Source organism: Microcaecilia unicolor, chromosome 3 (genome assembly GCF_901765095.1).
Source record: "Microcaecilia unicolor chromosome 3, aMicUni1.1, whole genome shotgun sequence".
Taxonomy (NCBI): Eukaryota; Metazoa; Chordata; class Amphibia; order Gymnophiona; family Siphonopidae; genus Microcaecilia; species Microcaecilia unicolor.
In genome coordinates, this window is record NC_044033.1 from 457481623 (window position 1) to 457507514 (window position 25892).

At 40.4% G+C, this 25892-nt stretch overlaps 1 protein-coding gene across 2 annotated transcripts in view; it reads left to right on the plus strand.

Moving 5' to 3' along the window:
• AGPAT5 (1-acylglycerol-3-phosphate O-acyltransferase 5) overlaps positions 1-25892 on the plus strand; it is a 229283-nt gene that overhangs the window by 169991 nt on the left and 33400 nt on the right. For both annotated transcript variants that reach the window (XM_030198946.1, XM_030198947.1), the window contains one exon: positions 10986-11147. In XM_030198946.1, coding sequence (XP_030054806.1) covers positions 10986-11147 — 162 coding nt within the window. The remainder of the gene's footprint in view (positions 1-10985; positions 11148-25892) is intronic.

The window sequence follows — 25892 nt, forward strand, 5'->3', positions numbered from 1 at the left end:
GTGCATGTTTCAGGGACAAATGGTTTATAAGTCAAAATAATAAAAATATTTTCTGTCAAACAGATCACTCTTTGTTGAAACATAACTGGGCTATAAGCCCCTAATGCAGTCCATTGTTTTTTCTTATATTTTGTTCTTGTGATGGCTTATATTGTGCCAAAACTGGAAATACATTGAGACAGAATAATAGAATTCAGTAACATCCCAAACTTATTTTTTATGTTTTAATCATCTTTATTAAAAACAAAACATGTTGGTTGATAAGCTTCATACAGAACAAGAAAAAACAGTAAACCATCCAACATAGCACAATAAAAACTTTTATAGAGAACATACTCCAAGAACCCTTCCCCTCCCATACTCCCCTCCCTCTCTATAAGCCCACCTGACTGTTTCCACCTGCCAAAATAACACAACAGATGTACAGATCAGTAGGACTCAAAGCATTTCATAACAAACAACTGCTTCACTGTATACAAATCTCTCTCATGAATTTTCATTGTCAACATCCTGACAAACCTGACTGCCTTGGGTAATTCCAGGACCAGGTTATCCTAACTACCATAAGAGGCAGAAATGGTTGTATACTTAACATTGTAATTTTATTTGTATTTGGGTAATAACTGAGAAAATACTATTAAAAATTATATTACAAAGCATTAAGTTGACTTGGTTAACTTCTGCTGTATATCAACCAGTAGTAATGATAAACAATATTAAGTGCATTTTGGAGCAAGTTCCCACAAACTGTCTTTCTCTTTTGATCTAGGCACAGGAAAAAAAAAAAGCTTTCAAATGCTCCCAGGTTTCAACCTAATACATGTTAAATGTGGGATATGAATGTCATAAATAAATAGAATCTCTGAATGTTGAGCACCTGATTCTCATAACATGATATCTGTTTTAGTGGCCCATTACCAGGAGAAAAAAATCTCTGCACGAATAAAACATGTGCTAGAGTGTCCCTGTAACCAGCTCCTCCAACTGACCACTGATTAAGATTTATGATAAACTAGTAAAAAAGGCCCATTTCCGAAACCAATCAAATGGGCGCTAGCATGTGGTTTTTTTTGTGTGTGTGTGTATGTGTCACAGAGTTATTTTGTGTGTGTGTGAGGGTGTGAGGGTGCGGTGTGTGTGCAGGTTGTTGATGTGTGTCTTTGTTTTGTTTTGTTTTTTGCTTAGGGGTTGGGGGATGTGCTGTGCTGGCAAAGTGGGTTGGATTGGTGTGTGGCTTTGAGGGTGTGTTTCTGTTGTATTGTGTGTGTGTGGTTTTTGTCTGTCAAAGAGGTTTGTGGAGGGGGGGTCTTTCTGTTGGTGAAATGTAAATGTGGTTGTAGGGGGGGTCAGCCTTTGTTGAGTGTTTTTTTTTCCAAGTTTTTTTTTTTTTTGTGTTGTGCTGAGGCAGCAGTGTTGTTTTAGATGGGCGGAAGGTAGAGGAGCACGTTCTTTGTCTGTCGGTATTTTTTGGCCGTTTCAGGGCTGCTGTAGGGGAATGCTGGAAGAGAAATGTGCTGTTGGAAGCAGCGCCATCTTTTTCCATTGGGCTGGGGTTCTGGGCATCCTGGAGGTGGGTGACGGCTTGCCTGAGGACGGGGATGGTTGTTTTAAGTTGGCGGAAGGGAGAAGAGCACGGGCTCGGGCCGTCGGGGGGTGATCCGGTATGTTTGGTCCATTTCAGGCTGGCTGCAGGGGAATGCTGGAACATTTATGTGCTGCAGGAATCAGCGCCGTCTTTTTCCAGGTGCTCGAGGAATCCCCGAGGTGGGAGACAGCTTGCCTGAGGCTGGGGATGGTTGGGCACGTCCTTGGCCGCTTCAGCAAAAGGGAAAGAGGAAGGGGGTGGGGAGTTACCTGCAGCCGCCTGAGAAACCATGTATTCTTTGTTGTTTTGTATTATTAGTTTGCATTTCTGTTGAAGAAAGAGTGGATGCCTTTCGAATGATGGAGGTGGTGCGTCGGTGTGCGGTTGTTTCGTTAGTTTGGCAGCCAGTCTCCAGCGATTCCTAGGCAGGGAAGGAGTACTCCTCCCCCTTCCTTGGTCGCTGTTTGCTGCTGGCTGGGTCGCGGGTAATCCTTCCAGCTGGGCCGCAGCTTGTCCTGTTCGCCCACGTCCCAGATGGTGACGGGCACGTTGTTTTCCGGCTCCTCTGACTCCATGTCAAGCGATCCCAAATATAGTCTGTGCTATAGGCCCTCTGGCACTCTTCAGTACTGGCATTAGGCATTTAAAAATTTCTTCCCCCACCCCCCCTCCCCCGGTCTATTTTTGCACATACCCACAGCAGGAATATTCTTCTCTCGTTCCAGCGGTGGTTCTGTGCTCTCCGTGCTGCACAGATAATGAGCCATTCTGCTGGGGAATGCTCCTCCCTTATTGTCACGTAGTTTTCTCTGATTGGTCCGTCTTACGTTGCCTAGTGTTGCCTGGGAACGGTGTTGTGATGGTCCTTTGTGTTTCAGAATGTTGAGGTGTTTTTTCTGATTGGTCCGTCATGCGAGGGCGGGGCAGAGAGACATGGTCAGTGTTGTGGCTTCACCACCATGAATCCATGAACCCTTCAGTGAGTGACTGAGTGACTTCAGAACGTTGTCTTCAGAACGTTGAGGGTGAGTTTTATTATAGTAGATTACTTCTCTACCTATGAAAAGTTATTCTGTTATTATACTCCCTCTGTGTACATCCATATGCTGCACAAGCTGGCATGTTTGAAAATGCAAGTGAGGTTAAATGAAAATGCTACCAACAATAAAGAAAGACAAGGTGAATGTAGCAGCTCATAGGTTTGCTTGCTTTGTTTTGAGTGAACGGGGATGACGGTTGCGCTGGGAAGGGGAAACTTAGACTGACCTAATTGGTTTCAGCGTTCTGATGTCACTTCATCTCCTGTCTATTAAACCTCCTTGGGGTAGACAGTGATCTCCAGAGGCAGATAGTAAATGAAAGGGACTTGCTGTGTATGAGATGATAGGGTAATTTGATTCATCCTAAAAAGTATCAGCTTTGTATAGTGGGAGATACAGTTTTCCAGTGTGAGTTTTCTTTCTTTCCCTAGCTATGGGGTGGGGGACCTGTGATGCATACATAATAACATGGTAGATAAGGTTGATTCTATCCATTCAGCATGCACAGTTACTTGTGTGTATATTATTTAGACAAAGGTGTCTCCTGGCTATCACCTGTACATTCTTCTAGCTGTGGCTGTCACCCTTTGTTATTATCTCTTTCTTTCCCTATACCCACTGCACTAAAAATGTCCTAGTCGTCACCATAGAAAATACTACACCACCTTTTTAGGTAAAAGTGTAGCCAAGTCAAGCAGCAGCCATCTCTCCCTTTGTGATGGAGTGATAGGAGACTGCCAGTTCCCATAAAGAAACTCCCTCACAGGGCTAACAAGGCCAGGTTCTCCAATGCAGTGGTTTTCAACCTAGTCCTCGGGGACCACCTGCCCAGTCGGATTTTCAGGATATCCACAATCAATATGCATGTGATAGATTTGCATACACTGCCTTCTTGTAGAAGTAGCCTACTGGTTAGTGCAGTGGCCTGAGAAGTAGAGGAATTAGGTTCAATTCTGACTGCAGCTCCTTATGATTCTGGGCAAGTCACTTAACCCTCCATTACCCCAGATACAAAATAAGTACCTGTATATAATATGTAAACCACTTTGATTGTTACCAAGGTAGGAAGTTCTTTTCATTAACTCTACTATACTACTACTATAATTCATTTCTATAGCGCTACCAGTCGTACGCAGCGCTTCACAAATGAACATGAAGAAAAGACAGTAACTCATCCTGAGAATCCTGATTGTGTATCCAGGCTAGAGCCAGGCCCAAGTTTGTGTATGATTGTTTAAAGCTGCTGCACACTGTGTTTAGAGCCTGGCAAGAAGCCAGTCCTAGTAAGACTTTGTACTGTTTGCAAGAGACTATATTGTTAAAATACCACCCCTGTAAAGCAATAGGCTTCAGTATACCTGAGTTGAAGTAGGAGAGTTTGATTACTTTTATACCTTGTCTGTCTGTTTCTGTGAAGGTTCCACTGCCAGCCCTCAGCCCTTCTGCTATACCCTTTTTCTAAGACAGTATCTAAGCCTTGCTACCATTGCATGTTAATTGACATTCCATTAAGCTAAAAATGCTAGCTCACCTTAGTAAACGGCCCTTAATTACCTATGAACAGTATACATGACCTAATCACAACAGTGTAAGTCTTCAAACTCATCCAGAGTTCTTGCCTAAGGTAGTAACTTCTTTTCATATTTATGAGGAAATAGTATTTATGTTTTTGTCTAAAACCTCATTGGAATCTACCTAAGGAGTCCCTCCACAATCTGCACTGTGAACAGGCTCACACTCGCTAACTCAAAAGAACTGATTCCATCAGAAAACCTGTACAACCGTTGTCTCTTTCAACCCTAACAGAGTTGGCACTTGAGTAATCAAGTGAACTTTAGCAAATTGGCTAGTATCCTGGAGCTAATTCTGTTAAACACAAACCAGTACTCCGCTAGTCAGTAAAATTAAATTTCATCTTATTAAAACCACTGCAGCTACCTTGACTCTCCTAAAGTCTGCTTTGCTGGATTTTATATGCAGAGCAACTACTTTGCCCTCACTTCATACCTTCACACTGCTATTTGGACCCGTCCACAATCAGAGATGGTTCGTTTGGTCAATTTGTGCTGGTCAACCTGTCTGTGAAACATTAGTAACTCTCACGCATTTCTTTGACAATTGATCTTGTCCTGAACAATTGACAGTTTATTGTGTGCATGGCTCAGTTCTGCTTGTTGATGGAAAAAGCATTATTTCTCACCTGTAACATATATTTCCATAGGCAGGATTGATCAGGCAGTACAGTCCCTCTCACCTCCTCAAGAGTACATTGCTTCTTGAGCTGTGGAGCTAACTGAGGTGCTGAGGAGACTGCTGCAAGCAAGAAGGGCCACAAGTGTTGAGAACATTACACTTAACTCTGAGCTCTGAAAGAGCCATTCCATCATGACAAATGTTACTGATTTAAAGAGTGCCACACGCATTACAGTAATCAAGGTTTGTGCATTTGTATGTTATGTGAACTGAAAGTGACTTGAAACTTGAATTTAATTTCCAATTTCATTATTATTGCAATTGTATTGCCTTGACAGGTTTCCCCAAAGATTTTTAAAAGCCAAAAACAAATTTCCTTATAGAGGAAATTTTATAACCGAGTTCACATGTAAATACGTTTCCCTTTGTGGGTTTCGGAGAATTTTCAGAATGAACTTTCATTTTGAAAATTATCCCAGCAAATGTATGCGCTTATATTTACACATGGAGGGGCATTTTTGAAAGAACATCCAAGTCAGAATTGGGGCATTCTGCTCATAACATCACAGCCATTTTTGAACAGGAAAAACATTGGGGGTTTCCTGTTCGAAAATACCTGAGAACAGCCTTTTCCCCAAAATAAAACGTCCAAATTATGAACATGAAAAAACCAGGAACCAGGACATCTGTCTAGCAGCATTTGTACAAAAATGCCCACACAGATGTCCTGGTGAACTTTAATCCAGGGCACCCAGGTTCATATTCCACTGTAGCTTTATTTATTTATTTATTTATTTATTTATTTATTTTATTAACACAATCCAAGAAATACAGAACGTGCACATTACAATTACATAACAATTGCACAGCCACAATAGTCCACGTTTCAAAAAAAAAAACAGAATAACAATTTTTTAATACCTTTTCTCCCACCCCGCCCGAACCCTCCCCCCTCCCCTCCCCTACTCCCCTCTTCAGGAATTTAGTACCCTGCTCCGAGCCACTGGAGTTAGTGTGTCCCAAAAAGGTGCCCAAGTTTTACAAAGTATATCTCCTTTCTTTGCAGCTAAATCGGGGATACCTCTTCGATCCAGAGAACATACATGAATCATTGTGGACCGCCATTGAGCCACTGATGGGCACTCCGAGCCAAGCCAATGTTACAAAATCACCTTTTCCCCATCAGAGTTGTCCTTTGGAGAAATGGTTTTTGTCCCGGCCTTGTTTGCCCTTGTGTCGTAAAATCGCCAAACAATTGCTTTGGGGAAGTTATCCACCTGGCTCCCCACATGTTAGACACATGAATCGCCAAGGCTTTCCAAAACTTTTGAATTGCCGGACAGGTCCAAAACGTGTGTCCCAAATGCGCATTCTCTTTTCCACACTTAGGGCAATTGTCTATTCATCGTAAGGTGGCCCGATGGGCTCGCTTTGGTGAGATGTGGAGTCGAAAAGCAAACTTGTATTGAATTTCCCACCAGCACACGTTCTCTGGCATCTGGTAAGTTCGTGAGAGGCAAGTTTGAATTTGTTCTGAATTTATCTGCATTTCCAACTCTGCGCTCCATTGCTGAGCCATCTGGTCAAGGTTATAGGATTTCAAATGTTCTCTTAAATGGGCGTGGAAGTACTTCAGTGGAATCTGAGATTGTGCATCAAGTCCAAACATGGCATTCAAACATTCCCAAGAGTCCCCGGTCAGAGACTTCCTTGGTAAAGAGTTCACGTATTGTCTGAGTTGCATATATGCAAATGTGTCTCGACCCTTTCAGTTTAAATTCCCTACAAAGATCTTGGAACGGCTTAATAACCCCCTGCTCATCTACCACTTGGCTCAAAAAAAGTACCCCCTTGGCAGTCCAATCTCTGAAGGTCTTAGAGGTGTCCCCCACTGGAAAATCTGGATTACCTCTTATGGGTAGCAATGGTGAAACTGTTTTGTTTAGGGTAAAAAATTTGCATAGCCATCCGTTTGTCGCAGTGGGTGAAAAATAGGCAACACCGCACCTAAGCTTGGCGTTTGGCCCACCGGCATATGAAGGCAGCTTGCAAAATGTTGGGAGCCAAGCCATTGCGTTTCAGTTAGTGAGTGGGGAAAAAAACTGTGTACCATGGAACCAATCTGAGAGATGGCGCATTCCACTCGCCACTGAAAAAAGACGAAGGTCCAACAACCCTAGCCCCCCCCCCCCCCCCTTTGCTCTGGGGAGCACTGCCCTGGAAATGGTCATCCGCACTCTCTTCCCTTGCCAAAGGAAATGATTTAGCTGCTTGTTCAACCATCGCTCATCCTTATAAATCAAAAATATAGGAAGGGTTTGGTAAGTATAGATCCAAATTGGAAACACCATATCAAAAATATAGGAAGGGTTTGGTAAGTATAGATCCAAATTGGAAACACCATATTATACAGTGCTACCCTCCCTAACAAAGAGATGGGAAGGGCGTGCCATCCTTGCAAGGCCTTGGTACCTGGCCCTTCAGGTGGGCCATATTACTTTCATAGAGCAAATTTAGATCCATTGGAATGCGCACCCCTAGATATGTCACCTCCTTACTCGCCCACTGCAGCCCAAAGGGCCCCTCCCAATCAGTCCTTATCTCTTGGTTATTTGGGAGAGCTATAGATTTCTGCAGATTCAAGGTTAGTCCTGAGTAACACCCAAACTCTTGTATAGCTGATAATACCCTGGCAAGGGATTGCTGGGGCTGCGTCAGGGTCAAGAACATGTCTTCCGCAAAGGCTAGGACCTTTACCGGCTGATCGGAGAGTTGCACTCCGGTAATATCCGGGTCCACCTCAATTGTGCGCAACAACGGTTCCAAGTACAACAAAAATAATAGTGGGGAAAGGGGGCATCCCTGTCTTGTACCCACTCGGATGTTCAGTGGGGGAGATTTTATCTCGTTGACTAATATCCTAGCCATAGGGTCTGTATACAGTACTTTTACTGCTTCCACGAACCAGCCTCCGATACCTACATAATCTAGGACATGAAATAAGTACTCCCATCTCACCTTATCAAACGCCTTTTTGGCGTCCAGTTATATGAAATATAACGAGTGGAGGAGTGGCCTAGTGGTTAAGGTGGTGGACTTTGGTCCTGTGGAACTGAGGAACTGAGTTCGATTCCCACTTCAGGCACAGGCAGCTCCTTGTGACTCTGGGCAAGTCACTTAACCCTCCATTGCCCCATGTAAGCCGCATTGAGCCTGCCATGAGTGGGAAAGTGCGGGGTACAAATGTAACTACAAAGAGTTCATAGAGTCTTCTATGCGTTTTTCCGCACCGCTCAGCTCTTCCCTGACTCTGCCAGCGCTTCATTCTGGTCGTTTTCCAACTTTTGCATAAATTTTGCTGCTTCTGTTGCTTCGTCAAGTGATTTCCAACCTCCTCCCTGCTTCACCTTCAGCAGTGCAGGGTAAAGTAGCATAAAGTTGATGTGTAGCTCATGCAAGCGACGGCATATCAGATTAAATTGTTTCCTTTTATCTTGTAGAGAGGCTGAGTAATCCTGAAAAATATGAATCAAGTGCCCTTCGTATTTCGTTGAGTCCCGCTTCAGCCGATAGCCTTGCAGAATTTCAGCTTTATGGAGATAGTTGTGTATTTTTATAATCACTACTTGCGGAGACTGACGTCCATCTTGGTGCTGTCCCACACGGTGGGCCCTTTCTAGACACAGCGGCCCCATGCTGCCTTCAGCCACTTTTCTAGCTCTGACGCGAGGATCCGATATCCCACAGTTTCTGGTAAACCTATGATTCGTAAGTTAGCACGGCGGGACCTGTTCTTAAGGTCGTCGATTTTGGCAGCTAACTGGTTAAGTGTGGAGGTCAGCTTCTTGATCTGACTCATGGATGGGCCGCAGGTGTCCTCTAATTCCGAGACCCGCCGCTCGAGTTCACCGGTCCGCTGTGTGGTTTCCGTCAAGAGCGCTTCCAAATTTGATACTTGCGTTGACAGACGATCCAATTTGGGCTCGAGCGCTAGTCCCACCACCTCCGTTATCTGTTTCAGTTGTTACGCCGTGAAAGCCAGCCCCTCGTGTTTTGATGGATCCTCCTTACCGCCAGCTACACGTGCCTTCTCTTTCTCCCTTTTTGCTCCTTTCCCGGGCATCGTTTTCATTGTCCATTGTCACTTCTAACACCTTCGGAATTACGCTGAGGAACCGAAACCAAAATTAGTTTGGGTTTTTTGTCAAAGCTGGGCAGCGGGGCCTAAGAGAGCATGGAAGCATGTCTTCCACTCTCTAGTGCATCACGTGACCTCCACTGTAGCTTTATTTTAAATGGTGAGCCCTCCAGAGAGAGGGAAATACCCACTGTACCTGAATGTGCACCATCTCATTAGCCCTCAAGCTTGCAGGTTTCTTTAATATTTAGATACAGTAGGTATATTTCTGTTTCTGGAGGGCTCAGAATTTAAAGGTTTAAAAATAAAAAAGAGTTGAAATGGGATTTGAACCACCACTAGGCTACTGTTCAGACCTGCTTGCTGCTATGTTCAGAATGCCCATAATAGCTGATGACAGGGAGCCTAGTTTCCCTTTCTAGTGTTTCAAGGATGAGGGAAGGGAAACAGTAATCACTAGGAGAAGTTGACATACCTTAATCCTTCCAGTGGTCAGCTACTCAATCTGGTAACATTTTTATACCTTGGACATTATTGAAACAGGCCTAACTTGGGACACACTTTGTTTTTCACTTTTCTCCCCATTCAGTTATCACTGTTGGGTGTCCTAAATTTGGGCCATCCCTAGTCCTGCCCTAAACATGTCCACAATATGCCCCCTTGCTATTTGGATGAACTGCAGTGTAGAATGTCCAAATTCTGACTTTCAAAAATTGCAATTTGGACATTTTTGGCAGATAGACAGTTTTTGGCCATTTTGAGATGTCCATATTCTTTGAAAATGAGCCCCATAGTAAATAAAGGCAGATAAAGACCTGCATGGTCCATCCAGTCTGTCCGACAATCACATTAATCATCAGTTCATGACTGAACTGAAAATCTAATAGTAATGTTAGAATTTTACTTGCCGAGTTCCAGTTTAAGATGTCTTCTCCTCCTCTATCAAGGTATACAGCATCTGCACTCATAGCATACAGTAGGAATGTGTTATAAAATACACATACTTGATCCTAATCTGTCCTTGCCATTTTCAGGGCTCAGACTGTAAAAGTCTGCCCAGCACTGGCCTTGCTTCCAAACTACTAGAGGTCCTGTTAAAGACTACTCCAGTGCATCCTGACCTGTCTTAACATATTTGGGACACAGATCATAGAAGTCTGTCCATCACTGGCCTCACTTCCCCACTGCTGGAGTTGCCATCCAAGCACCACTCCTACCCATCATAAATGAACTCATAGCTGTTGATGTTTTAAGTTTTGCTTTTCACTATTCTCTTTGTATTTAGGTATCTTTTGTATCTATCCAATGAGTTTTTGAATACTGTCAATGTTTATGTCTCCACCGGGAGGGCATTGCAGGTATTCACCACTCTCTCTGTAAAAAAATATTTCCTGATGTTGCTCCTAAGTCTACACCTGTTCTTTGGTACACATACATTTTGTAGATTAATTTACACACATATGCGCCTGTTTTTTGTTTTGTTTTGTTTTTTTAAATAAAGCACCTACATATATGTAAACCCTACCGCACCTCACCACAGGAATGCTTGGCTGAGTTTAAATGAAGTTCTCCATATACAGGCTGTACACTCATAATTTTATACCCATATAGGATATGCAATTTTATAATGCTTCTTTTTTGCATGAAGCAGAAATAGCTTTTAAAATTATCAGGAGGTATATGTACAAAGGCTTTCTTTTTCCACATAAATACTTGTATATATGAAGAGAGAAATGCATAGTTTACATAACCTGAGTATAATCATGTTCTGGGGCATAGTTTGAGTAGATTTACATGTGTTTATAAAATATGTATGTTCATAACACAGATATATTCACACCCATTCCTGAGAAGGTATAAATGTATGAGGGTTCATTTTAGCCATGATTTTTGCAGGTTTTGTGCTGGTATGGTGCCTTTATAAAATAGGCTTAACATAGGTGCATACTTGACCTCCCCACCTAGGTGACCTGTTATAAAATTACCCTCTTTATATTCAGTACTGTGTATAATATATTCTTCTTTTCAGGGCTTGCAGTGCTGAAACATGTGTTGACACCACGTATAAAGGCAACTCATGTTGCAATTGATGCAATGAAAGACTACTTAGATGCCGTTTATGATGTCACAGTTGCATATGAAGGTACTGTGGATCAAAAGGGGCAGAGAAAAATAGCACCATCTATGTCCGGTGAGTTTTATCCTGTTACATAAAGTTTCATATTAGTTATTTACATGGTGAAGTCTTATTAAGAAAAAGAAATTGTAATGTGCACACTTGAGGTATTGCAACTATGTGTTTTTGCTAAGTAGGTGAGTGGGTGTAGTGTGTATACAGTGATACGGAAAAGTATTTCCCCCACCTACTGATTCTCCCATATTATTGTGTATATGTCACAATGAATGATTTGTGATCTTTAAACAAAATGTAATATTGGACAGAGGGAACCTGAGTAAGCACGTAACACAGGTGCCCCTTACTAAACCGCGTAGGCACCTGAACGCGCCAGTTCAGAACTGCTGCCTGGCTACCATGTGGTAATTTCATTTTTTACGCGTGCCCACTACATGTGCCAGAAAATATTTTCTGGTACGTGGCGCTAACCGGGCGATAATCAGCATTGTACTCATGCTGACGATTACTGCCCGGTTAATGCGTGAGACATTACCGCTAAGTTAATGGGTGGTGGTAAGGTCTCAGGCCCAGAATGGACGCGCGCCAATTTTCATTTGCTGCATGTGCATTTTCGCCCCCCCCCCCCCCCCCCCCCAAAGACCTTTTTTGCAGGTGCGCTGAAAAATGGATCTGTGTGTGTCCATGCATCTGCACCAGCGCAGGCCACTTTTTGGTGCACCTTAGTTAAAGGATCCCACAGTTTTTACCTTATGTCATTTAGGGGGTCTTTTTACTAAAGATTAGCGCATGTTTCTGCTAAAGGACCCATTTTGTGCCTATGGGCCCGTCTACAGATAACATACACTAATCTTTATTAAAAGACCCCCTTATTTAAGGAACAAAGTTAAACACCTATGTAACCCATGTGAAAAAGTAACTGCCTCCTAAGTTAACTGTTACGTCTGTGGTCGTGACCACCCTCAGACTTACCCTGTTTCTGGGAGTCAGTGGCTGTGCTGGCTTCTGCTTGTCTCTGTGTCTGTCTCTGTCTTAGTTTCTCTCTGGCTCTGTGTGCTGATTGCCCTACTGAACCTCACCCTGTATGGGCTATGCCTTTTCCAAGATGGCTGCTGCCGACTCCTCTATGCCAGTATCCAAGATGGCTCCCGCTGGGCTGACTTCTCTGTGTGTCAAGCCTCTGTTTGGATGCAAGGTGATTGCTGCAGCTGTGCCTCTGGTGTGGAAGGGCTTTATTAATCACTTAGAGACTACAGCCCTGGCCTTTGCATTTCATCTAGGGCCCTGGTGTATAGAGTGCTCTGTACACTGTTTCAGTGTTTGCTCTGTGTGAGTTTCTATGTTTGTTTAGACTAGCCAGCTTAGGCACCGTGTGGCTTGTTAGCCTGTGTATAGCTTTGCTAGTGCTCTGTGTTTGTTTAGACTAGCCAGCTTAGGCACCGTGTGGCTTGTTAGCCTGTGTATAGCTTTGCTAGTGCTCTGTGTTTGTTTAGACTAGCCAGCTTAGGCACCGTGTGGCTTGTTAGCCTGTGTATAGCTTTGCTAGTGCTCCGTGTTTGTTTCCAGTGCATGACTTGTTAGCTTGGGCACAGCTTTGTTGTTAGCTGGTGTATAGCTTTCAAGTCTCCTGAGTGTGCTCTGTGTATGTTTCTTGTGTATGACTGGTTTGCCTGGGTATAGCGTTTCTATTAGCCTAGGTACAGTTTACTAGTCATTGTGCCGACTGCCAGAACCCGGACAGTCCCTGCCTGTCGGCCTTGCCTGCGCCTAGGTGCCAGGGGGCACTCCTGGATCTTCATTCCTGCTCTTCCTGCTTGCAAGTTCCAGTTCCGGGTTTTCCTGTAAGTCCTACCGGCTGCCAGAACCTGAGGGCTCAACCCTCGGGGAAAGGTGGTCAAGCGTAGGTGAAGCCTAGGTCCAGTGTGTTCCAGTCCAGCGGGTTTCACTCCTGTATGTTCCAGTCCTGTGGGGCCCTCCAGTGTGTTCCAGTCCAGCGGGCTCCACTCCAGTGCACACCCGTCCGGTGCGTTCCAGTTCCGTGTATTCCGGTGTAGAACTCCAGTCCGGGGTTCCGGTCCAGTTTTGTCTCATCTCTACCTTGGAGGTGATCTTGCCTGCCACTGCCGCTCCACGGTAGTGGCCCATGGGCTCACGAACCCAGTGCTCCCGAGGAAGAAGCCTGACAGTATGCCAAGGTCCTCGAGCACGCGACATTAACCAGTCAAACTGACCAAATTTAATTGATAACTAGATTTGGCTGATTGAACACAGCCAGGCTTGATTTTAACCAGCTCTGTTGAATCTAAACATCACTAGATATTGACAAAGCTTTTACAAAACTATTATGCTGCCATCAAAGGAAATGTCAGACGAGATGAGGAAAAACAGTTGTTGAAATATATCAGTCTGGAAACGGTTGCAAAGCCGTTTCTGAAGCTCTGGGACTCCACTGAACCACAGTGAAAGCAATTTTCTCCAAATGGAAAAACTTTGGAATGGTGGTAAACCTTCCAAAATTACTCCAAGGGCACAGAGACAATGTGAGGTTGCTCCTTGTAGCAATACAGAGGGCTTTATAGTATTCTTTGTCTTATTTTCTATTCCTTTCCTAATAATTCTTAAAATTGTTTGGGGGGGGGTTTGGCTGCTGCTGCACACTAAGCAGCAGATTTCAAAGTATTGTCCATAATGTCACATAGATCTTTTTCTTGGATGGTGATGCCTAATGTGGAACCTATCATCAAGTAGCCATTATTTGGATGATCATTCCTAATGTGTATCACTTTGCACTTGGCCATATTTAAATTTCATCTGCCATTTGGATGCCCAGTCTTCAAATTTACTAAGTCCTGACTTGAACCCAATACAGTTGCTGTAGCAGGATGAGTTTGAAAGTGTCTGAATTAAAACAGAAGACTGGGCAAAGATTCCTCAACCGTGATGTAAGAGACTGCTATCAAATTATAGGAAGTGTTTGGTTGCAATTATTGCTGCTAAATGTGGTGTAACCAGTTGTTAAATTTAGGGAACAATTGCTTTTACATATGGGTGTTGGTATCTTTGTTCCTTTAAAAAAAAGGTAGTATAATAATGTAAAAATTGTGTTATGTGTTTACTCAGGTTCCCTTTGTCTAATATTACATTCTTCTTAAAGATTAAAGAACATTCATTGTGCCATATATCCAATAATAGGAGAAATCAGGAGAGGGGAAGAACCTTCACATCCCCATGTCTAAGTGTGAGATTGCATGAGTAGTAACCTGTTATGGAGTAGAGAATTACATGGGGATGAGGACATGCGGTTAAGCACAGAGACGGGGACAAACTTTGTCCCCATGTCATTCTCTAAAAACTTGAGACTAACCTTAAATAAACTGTTCCAACTAGATGGAACAGCATCTGTAAAATGCTAGTATCAATATTATAAAAACTTACCACATCTTAAACAACTGGCAGCTGAATTCAATGAGAAAAAAAAAACTGCAGAAGTTGCTTTTGGATTTAAATGAAGCATATTAAATGACATCATATGTGTCTTGTCTGTCTTTGATGTGGCAACTGCTGATCAGACTCCTTCCATCTGCATCATCCTTCCATCACATGCCCAGTTGCTGAATTATCTTGCTGTTACTGCAACAGATTCATCCATTGTTACTGGCATCAAGGAGCATTTCCAACACTTAATTGACACTTATTTTCCTGTTCATCCACTATACAGTGTTGGTTCTGTTCTATACCCACATCTGAAAGACAATCCAATTATCTTCCCAGATGACTTAAAAACACAGGCAACCAAATCTTTGAGACAGTTGTACCAAAACCAGATTGAAATGAAAGGCTTGAGTCTATCAACATCAACAACTCAGCATCCTCCACAATCCACTTTCTCAGAAAGCTTCACAGGAATATGGGAGGCAGGAGAGCTAGACTGAATCCTGAGATTGTTGATGACTTCTTATTCATCCACAGATTTAAAAAAATCATAATGGTTCTTCATAAGTCATATTTCTCCCCAACTAGGGCATTACAGAGTGGGTTGTATTCTGTCCCCCTGGACTTTTTGGTGAGAGTCCGCCAAGGTGGACGAACACTGAGATTCCATGAGGAAACAGCAGAAACAGAGAAGTGGGAAATAGACCAGGCTAACCAGAGACAAACAAGGAGACATCAGTCGATTGTGAACAATTTATTGGTGAAGACTCAACACAGTACCATGTTTCAGCTGGTGGCCTGCATCAGGAGTCTAATAAAATAACAATAAAATATGACAAGATGCTACAACATGTATAAATAATAATACAATTAATAAATATGGTTTCAAAAAAATATCCAAAGTAACAAAATAAAATTTGGAAAAGTCTTCTAGACAAAATAGTAAAAGCGAAATATTACATAACCAAATTGGCGGGACCAGAGCTTGAGAGACAGAAAGGAAGGCCAAAGGCGCGCCGAGCGAAGAACACGCGCTTTGCTGCCAACGCACGCTGCCTTAACCCCGAGGAGTAGGACGGTATGCTTTTTAAATTTCAAAGGAGGAGGGGGGGTTCCTGGTGCTGGGAGGGAGGACGGGCGGGCGGCCTGATGCTGGGAGGGAGGCAGGCAGGCCTGGTCCTGGGTGGGTGGGAGGCTTCGTGCTGTGTGGTGCTGGGTGGGAGGGAGGCCTGCTGCTGGGTGCTGGGAGGGAGGGAGCCCTGATGTTGGATGCTGGGTGCTGGGAAGGCCTGATGCTGGGTGCTGGGAGGGAGGGCAGGGGGAGAGGAGGGTGGCTGGACATGGATGGAGGACAAGAAATGAAGAAGAAAGGAGGAAAGTAAAGAAATAAATGGAAAGGAAGCCCTGGAAATGGAGTTAAGAGGACAGATAGCAGCAGAATCGGATACTGGGCCAGCATGATCAGAAAAACTGGGCCAGCATGATCAGAAAAACAAAGTCACCAGACAACAAAGGTAGAAAAAAATCATTTTATTTTCATTTTAGTGTTTGGAATATGTCCAATTTGAGAATTTGCGTCTGCTGTCTTATTTTGCACTGGGTATACTGGAGCTGTAACAGCTTACAGAAATGATTTATAATGAAAGAAAATCATGTTATTTTTTTCTCCTATACTAGTATAATATTTTCAATGATGTCTGTTTATATGCTGTCAAAAATACAGAAGAAACCTGTCTTCGCAATGACAACAGTAATCAAAAAACAGCGAAGATGACACAAAAAAGGAGAACCAGAGAAAAAAAGGATAATTAAAAATTAAAATGAAGAATATAGAAAATATGAAAATCAAGAATATAGAAAATATAAAAATCAAAAAAGGAGACGACACAAAAAGAATAAAAAATAAATGGATTAAAGATACATATAACAATGACCATTAATCTGTATTATATCACATATATATATATCTAATATATTGAGGATCAGTAGATAATTAGAAACTCTGTTAATTTAAATGAAATTATAAATATATATATTTTTTAAAGATTTAATTTCTTAGTGGCAATATGTAATTCATCGATAGACATAATTCAAAGTAGAGTTATTGGTACTCCTTTATTTGTTCTTTTAAAATAAGCACCTTCATATGCCCATTCTTAGCCACCTTGACAGTATATTCAGTTAGTTTTTATTTATAAAAGAATGTCTCACAAAAAGTATTGCACCAATGATTGTAGTACATACCTTTTTTATTGTAAAAATAAAAATAAATTTTTTTTCTTATTGTATATTTACATGAAAAAATTTTTTTCTTATTGCACATTTACATGTTTAAATTAAAATTAATTTGTTTTATTTAGACTCCTGACGCAGGCCAGTTGGGCCGAAACACAGCTGTGTCGAGTCATATCACCTTAATAAATCCATTTATTTTTTATTCTTTTTGTGTCGTCTCCTTTTTTGATTTTTATATTTTCTATATTCTTGATTTTCATATTTTCTATATTCTTCATTTTAATTTTTAATTATCCTTTTTTTCTCTGGTTCTCCTTTTTTGTGTCATCTTCGCTGTTTTTTGATGTCTGTTTATATGCGCCATGGCTGGTGTAAGAGGTGTGGCTATCATAGGGGTGGAGTCATATGTGGTGACCCCGCCCATAATGAGTACCGGCACTTTGCGATAAATAATTAGATTTTGGGTTGCTGTTTGGGCACTCTGAAAGGTTCGCCATCACTGGCCTAGGTAGTGGGGTGGTTCCTGATATTTGGAAACAAAGTTTTGTACGTCCAAAATTGAAAACTCCTCATGGGAAGGTCTTAGGGCCCACAGACTTTCATCCAATTTCTAATTTGCTCTTCATATCTATGCTTGCTGAATTACTTGTATTGGAACAGTTGGAGGAGTTTCTTGATCACACTGATGTGTTTACATTCTTTTCAGACTGGATTCAGAAAAGGCCACGGCACAGAAACTGTGCTGGTGGGTCTTACTGATTATGTCCAACAAAATTTGGATCAGAATGCTCTGGTAGTACTTGTATCTATTGATTTCACAGCAGCTTTTGATATTATTAATCATGATTTGTTGCTTACTTGTTTACACGCTATTAGTATCACAGATACAGTTTATCCCTGGTTTGTTTCTTGTTTTACAGGAAGTACTACTCAATCTTGTCCTTACATGTTACCCTTGAGGTCCCTCAGGACTCTTTGCTGGTTCCTGTTCTGTTCAGTATTTTTATGGCGCCTCTACTTTTTCTAGCTCAGTCATTGGATTTTGTACCATATGTATATGCTGATGATATTCAGCTTTTACATCCTATTAACAATAACAGTTTTATTTTATTCAGAATCTTTCTATTAAAATTGATAAGTTGGTGAGTTGGATTAGGGTACATATTTGGTATTGAATCCGGGAAAGACAAGTGTAATCCTATTTGTGAGAACTGGTTCCCTTGTATTAAAATTTTCATTATCTATGGCGAGCAAGCCAATTACTTTAGGCTCGACAGTGAAAATCTTAAGAGCCATGTTTGAACAAAATTTAACTTTTCAAGCTCAGGTTTCTCAAGTTGTTCAGTAGACCTTTTATAAATTGCATAAATTATCTTTCTGGAATATTTTTCCACCTCTGGTCTTTGTTAATGTATTCTTTTATTATGGCCCAGCTTGATTATTGTAATGCACTCTATAATTATATGTGCCAGTCGGGTATTAAATGATTACAAATAGTTCAGAATATGGCAAACTCTCATAAATATGATCATGTTAGTCCTCTTTTATGGAATGAACATTGGCTACCTATTTCTCATAGGATGTGATTTAAACTTCCATGTTTGATTTATAAGTCTTACTGTGCAGGTATTCTATCCTATCTAGGCAGTTTGTTGATTTCTTATGTTTCTGCGTGGTCTTTGAGACCTAGTTCTTAAACTCATTTAATAGGTCTCTCTTTCCAGATTATTGGTTTTGAAACTGTATGCACTAAGATGTTCAGTGTTATTGGTCCACTCTCCTGGAATGCAATGCCATTGTTTCTCCAATTGGAAGAGTCTTTTTCTATGTTCAAGCGATTATTTAAATTTTACCTATTTCAGGATGATTTTGGGACCTCTCATCCACTCTCTCATTACCTCTCGCCTTGACTACTGCAACCTACTCCTCACTGGCCTCCCACTTAACCATCTATCCCCCCTTCAATCCATTCAGAACTTTGCTGCGCGTCTTATCTTCCGCCTGGACCGATATACTCACATCACCCCTCTCCTCAAGTCACTTCACTGGCTCCCGATCAGATACCGCATACAGTTCAAGCTTCTCCTACTAACCTACAAATGCACTCAATCTGCAGCCCCTCATTACCTCTCTACCCTCATCTCCCCTTACGCTCCTACCCGTAACCTCTGCTCACAGGACAAATCCCTCCTGTCAGTACCCTTCTCCACCACCGCCAACTCCAGGCTCCACCCTTTCAGCCTCGCCTCACCCTATGCGTGGAATAAACTTCCTGAGCCCATACAACAAGCCCCCTCCCTGCCCATCTTCAAATCCTTGCTCAAAGCCCACCTCTTCAATGTAGCTTTCGGCACATAACCATTTACCTCTATTCAGGAAACCTAGACTGCCCCAATTTGATTGACTGCATACTTTGTCCTTTAGTTTGTAAGCTCCTTTGAGCAGGGACTGTCCTTCCTTGTTAAATTGCACAGCGCTGCGTGATCCTGGTAGCGCTTTAGAAATGTTAAGTAGTAGTAGTAGTAATTTGATGAGATAGATATATGGGTTTTATTTTTTTATTTATATATTTTTTTCCCTCCTATCGTTCATTGGCTCGATGAGTGGGATTAGATTTATCAGCGCCGAATATGGTATGGTTGTATCTTTCGTTCTTTCATATTTTAGCTTTGGCATTCTTTTTTTATTTTAAAAATATTTTGCATTATAAAACATCCAGACGGTCATTCCCATGAACAGTTTATCAAATTTTAAATAGAACTTGGAAACTTGTGGTGTTTGGGGAGTGGGTGGTACAGTCTTGCACTACAAAATTGTATACTTGGGATGTTCTTTGGCTCCCTATTATATCACCTTTCATGCTACCTTCTTGTATCCAATCCCACCAAACTCCCTCTCCATCTTGCACTAACTACATAGCCCCTCCTCCTCTTCCCCTGGTAAGCATCCTTTCACTGTTATTGTGCCAGATGGCTACTCCACCATTGCAGCTATTTCTTCTTTAGCCAGAAAGGATTAAGTATTCACCAGCCCCTTAATAACTGTGCCACTGTGGAAAGCTATCTCCTCTTGCTGGCAGGTTTTGGGTCCATGCTAACATACCCAAGACTACTGCCACAGGTTTGTTTTTTTTCTTGTTTTGTGCTGTAAGGTTTTGGGGTCTGGAGAGTACCAGATAATTTAGGTGGTGGGGTTTGATCTACCCACCACCCTTCTGCTTCCAGTTCTGGTACTCTCCTCATATCAGTATTTATGGGTTTGTATGTATATGTACAAACAAAAACCCATGCTTATGGGATGAATGGATTGACCTTCTCTAATAGACACATTTGCTTTAGTGAATTGCATCTAAAATCAGTGTGGATGAAAATCTCATTTATCAAAATAAATTTCTATCTGAAATATGCTTAGGGTCTGAAAAAAATCCTAAAAGGGGATGAAATGTATTTACTATGTACTCCAACCTCCTTTTCATCTCACTTTTGGGTGGGAGTACATGGTAAGTGCATTTCTTCCATGGAGAATGTGCATCTCTTTCTTTCTTTCTTTCTCTCTCTCTCTCTTTCGCGTGTGCTATGCAAATTAAAGAAACAATATAATTGCACTTTGCATGGAAAAGAGGTGAGGCAGGGACAGAGTATGCATGGGTATTTGGTTCTGAAATTCCTTTTTGTACTTTATAGAGTGGAGGAGTGGCCTAGTGGTTAGGGTGGTGGACTCTGGTCCTGGGGAACTGAGGAACTGAGTTCGATTCCCACTTCAGGCACAGGCAGCTCCTTGTGACTCTGGGCAAGTCACTTAACCCTCCATTGCCCCATGTAAGCCACATTGAGCCTGCCATGAGTGGGAAAGCGCGGGGTACAAATGTAACAAAAATAAATAAAAAATTATCAAACGACGAATAGCTCTGCCTAGCATTTCTGCCAAATAAATTGTGATCTGTGTAGTTCTACCATACTAAATGCATTTTCCTACATCAGTGATTGACTGACTATAATGGATTTATGTTTATTAATGATTTGATGAATCACCAAATCCTAGGAATTCCCATATCTAAGTGATTTACAAAATTTCACAAATATATAAAAAGAAAACATAATGCTATTGAGTGACAGGGCAGATCCCAGGTACACCAGAAAACAGATAAACCTAAAACTATCTTTAGAAAGCTAACAGAGGAAAGCAGAGACAATTAAATAAAAACTGTAACTAACTGTTGTTGCTGAAATGTTTACCAGAACTAACACACATTAAGAATGGAAAAAGAAGCCAGCAGATCAATATAACATCAGAAAGATTTTATTGAAGATACCGCATGTAAACAAATTGCCCGACACAGGCCGTGTTTCACCCACCAAGGGCTGCGTCAGGGGCTACAATAAACAAACAGATTGAATTATAATAATTAAAACATCAAATTTAAAATATAAAAACAACATACCACCATAGTTTCTCATATATTCATGAACAAATAGATAATGTATAACTTATAAAATGATAATAAAATGTTATACATACATGTACGTAAAATCTAACCATGAATAAATATGTGGTGTACATAGAAAAGACCACTTAATACAAATAAATGAATAAATAAATAAATAAATCCCATCACGAAAAATGCATTATATGTATTTAAAAGTTGTATATATATAAACATTTTTTTAAATTTTTGTTACATGTATACAATTCCCAACATACATATAATAAATAAATATCTATATAAAAACATATACATAAAAAACAGCAAAGCAAGGGCACTGATATACAGCATTAGACCTTGAACATATATAAATATGTAAAAATATTGTGTAACATATTAAGTAATAAAAATGGATGGGTGGACACATACCTAATTTGAAACCTTCTGAAAGGAGCAACTCTAAAAACGGAAAACCTAAAAATATGAATGTAATCAAACACTAAATATAAATATATCAAACTAGCAATGATAAAAGACCATAATAATGAAAAATTAAAAAAATAAGAAATAAAAACAAAAATAAATAGCAATATGAATAAGATTATGCAATAAAAGGTTACTCACTTGTGGTGTATAATAGATTGGAAAAAACCAGCGCATACAGCAGATGCCTAAAATGTCCAAAAAAATAAGGAATAAAAATTAAAAATGAAAATGAATAATGTATATAAAATCACTACTGTCCAGACTAACAGAATGTGGAGATGCACAATACACTGAATGTATGTGAGAAACATCTAATGGAATGTCATGGTTATACTATATATTGCTGTGTCAGAAAAAATAGTGCTATGGTGTGTGTATGCTCACTGCGTATTGTCAGAAGAAAACCTCTAAAACTATGTGCCAAAGGTATCTAACAATAAAGGGTTTTACTTGGTGATTTCTGTTTAAAATCATTAAAAAACCATAAACGCTCTAAAGTATTACTGCTACTCGTTCACAGTAAGAGAATATATGTGCAGGAGGGGGACTTTTAAAAACCCAAACATAGAGCGCAAAAAATGCATAAATAGACATAAAATGAGATGAGCAGTGCCTGAAAATCCAGGTCTCCAAAGCACAGGAAAATGCTGATGTATCTCAATAATAGTTATAAAAACGCGCCAAAAGTGAAGGGGGAGGGGGGAAAAACCACCACTAAATTCTGCATGCAATTGTTGTCAGAGAGGGAGATAGCACTAGTATAACGGAGACACTATCCGAAGGACCTTATAAATATAAATATCTAATAAAGTACCTTGAAACGGAGGCTATACTCACTGTGACTCTTAACACAATGCAAGCAGATGCACTGCTGTCAAACCTGGAAAAACTTTGAGGAGTGTCATGTGATGTTTTTTATCCTTGACTTCGGGGTCAAAGTGCAAAAAAAAGGAAAATGAATTAAAAAATGAATGAAAGCCAAAGGACTGTATGCTATAGGGAAAGAATGACTACAAATATCAAAAAATATTCATACGTGACAAAAAACAAATCTTAAAAACACCAATGCTGAATTAGAAAAAAAAATGTAATTGAGGATATTGAATGATACTATGTAGTATTGACATTGGAAGATTATATATATATGTATTAGGATAATTAAAAAACACTAGACTTGCAAAAAAAAATGCGTAATGATTGTTAATGAAATGCAAACGACCAAAAACAAAGAAATAAAATGCAAAAATAGTCACCCTAAGTGAAAAAGTGCTCATAGTTAAGGCAATATATAGAATGCATGAACAAAATTAAAAATATAAAAAACATATATATATGTATGCACCCATGATTGATAAAAATTGAAAATAACGGGATGACAAAAATAAAAATTGAATATAAATAAAAAATAATTTATTCAAAGAAAGTCTGATAGCTCTATCTCCATGTTCAGACCTTTAGGATGTAGTGTTTGTAACTCAAAAATAAATTGTTGCTCCTTTCTTAGGAGGAAAGTGTCAACTGGTCCTCCTCTCCAATTCTTCTTGTAAACAAATACAACGCAAAACCGTAAATCTTCAAAACGATGTCCTAAAGTCTTTGAGTGTTCCACCAGTGGTTTCTCCAGTGCATTCCTTTTTATGGCACTTTTATGCTCAATTATTCTGGTACTGAATTGTCTCTTAGTTTTGCCTATATAGGCTAAACCACACGGGCAAATTACCGCATAGATAACATTTCTAGTTTTACAATTAGAGAATTCTTTAAGATGAATCTTTTTATTCGATGATGGAATATGAAGAACAGTAGTTTTAATATTCACATTGCAGACAGAGCAGGAACCACATGGGTAGTGTCCTACTGGTAAACTCCTTAGTGTTGTTGATTCAATATGTAATGCTGATGGAACTAATAAATCCTTTAAATTCTTTTCACGTTTATATGCTATTAATAACTGTTTATTATCAAAGGTAGAAATGCCCTGTATTAAATGCCAATGTTTTCTGATAATCTTGACAATGGGATTAGACGTATGATTAAATGGAAGTGTGCATACGATTCTGTCATTCTTTTTCTTCTTGATTGGTTTTAAAAGCTAAGACCTAGACAACCCAGAAGCTCTCTCAAATCCCTTATTTATATGTTTGAGTGGGTAGCCTCTCTCGTAAAAACGTCTCGTCATATCTTGTGATCTATAATGATATGTACGAGGATCAGAACATAATCTCCGTAGCCTTAAAAACTGGCTATATGGTAGATTTTTCTTCAGGGATGACCTGTGACAACTGTTGTATTTTAGAAATTTGTTGACATCTGTAGTTTTGCGGTAGATGTCTGTTATGAATTTGTTACCTTTAACGCAGATCTTAATATCCAAAAAAGGAATACTTTTATCATTATAATTCATTTAAAATTTCAAATTTGAATCCAAGGAATTTAACCAAATATAAAAATCTTGCAAATCACTGGTTGTCCCATTCCAAATCAGAAAACATTGTCTATGTAACGCTTCCATAAAAAAAATATTTGTTAAAGAAAACATTGTCACAGCGAAAAGGATTACTTGGCTCGGAAGTCTAGAGGTAAATCAAAATAATCTGTTAGTCTTACAAATCGATCTATGGCTTAAATTCGGATGGTCTTACAGATCAGCTTTAGATTCCCTCTGCTGGAAGAAGTTTGTGTATTGTTTTTTTTTTTTTACATTGTAACTGGGTTTAAATCAATTTATGAGACTTCTTTCCTCTTTTGTGGAGTGCGAATCTGGAATGAATTGCCCATGTCATTGAAGGGCTTATCACCTTACTTATGTTTTAAAAATAATAACCTCTCTTTTTAAGAAATTACTGGTTAACTTGTCCAACAATTGAATTTTAGTATTGCTAATACTGTAATTATGTTCTGTTTATATGTAACTCCTCTGGTGTTCGAGAGCTTCTTTTTCTTAACAGCTGTGAATCCTTTGTGGAACAACGGTCGGTATACGAGACTCTAATAGAATTGAAATTATTCCAGAGGCAAGGGGGCAGGAAAAAAAAGGTAGAAGATCTCGTAGATTCCCAACGAGCCTGAGATGGAGAAGGAAGAACCAGTCTGTGATCATAGAGAGATCGCAACAGTTGTGAAGGGGAATAAGGAATTGTAAAAGGAGATAACTAATCTGGAATACCATCATGTAAGGCCTTGAACATTAGAGATAGAATCTTGAACTGAATGCGGGCCTGTAAGGGAAGCCAATGCAATTTCAAGAAAAGAGGAGTGACAGAGTCCCAGCACCTTGCTCCGCACAAAAAGCGAGCAGCTGTGTTTTGCAAGGATTGTAGCCATTTTAGACTAGATTCGGGGAGCCCTGCATATGCAATATTACAATAATCTAGCCAGGTGGTGGCAAAAGCATGCTAAATAGAATGCAGAGACTCCGCATCCAAATGATGATGAACAAAAGAAAGTTGACGCAGTCTACAAAACCCTGATCAGAAGACTGATGAGATCTGATGGTCTAATGTTAAGTGGGAATCTAAAATGACCCCAAGGTATCAGAATGAGTCTACTTGAGTGACTGAAGCACTTGAAAAAATTAGAGAATTGAAAGTTACCAGAGCATGACTGGTAATCCAACAAGATGTGGTCTTTTTTTTTGGTTCAAAATTAAACAGTTATCCTTCAACCAAGTTGCTGCCTCACTGAGGCAGACTTGTAGAGAGGAGAGGTCAATGGACAGAGGACTAGTGTGATGTTTTAGACTCCTGAGGCAGGCACTTTGCTGAAACACAGTGCTGTGTCGAGTCCAACTGAATAAAGACCCTATTTCTTCATTATGTTTCCTTGGATTTTTGCAAGAGTCTTGTAGATCACACTACTTCTTTGCTTCTACAGTGCAGCATAAATGTCATCACAACTCATTAGCTCAGGAGCCAGCACCAGGTTGCATAATGGTAAGAAGACGGAGTAAAGCCAGGGTTCAGATTCCACTTGGGCAAATCACTTCCTCCTGCGTTGTCTCAGCTGGTTTTTTAGGCTTAGATTTACTAATCCTCTGTGATGTTTGTGAGCCCGTGGCTGGGTAAGGATCACTCTACCACCTCTGGGTAGATGGAGTCCCCTCAGAGTCAAGAGTATTCCAAAGAACTGGACTGGATTGCAAGTGGAGGTGAAGATAGCTTTATTGGCAGCAAATAGGAGAACAGTCTAGCCAAACTGGAAAAGCAAACACAAGAACACAAGAAGTT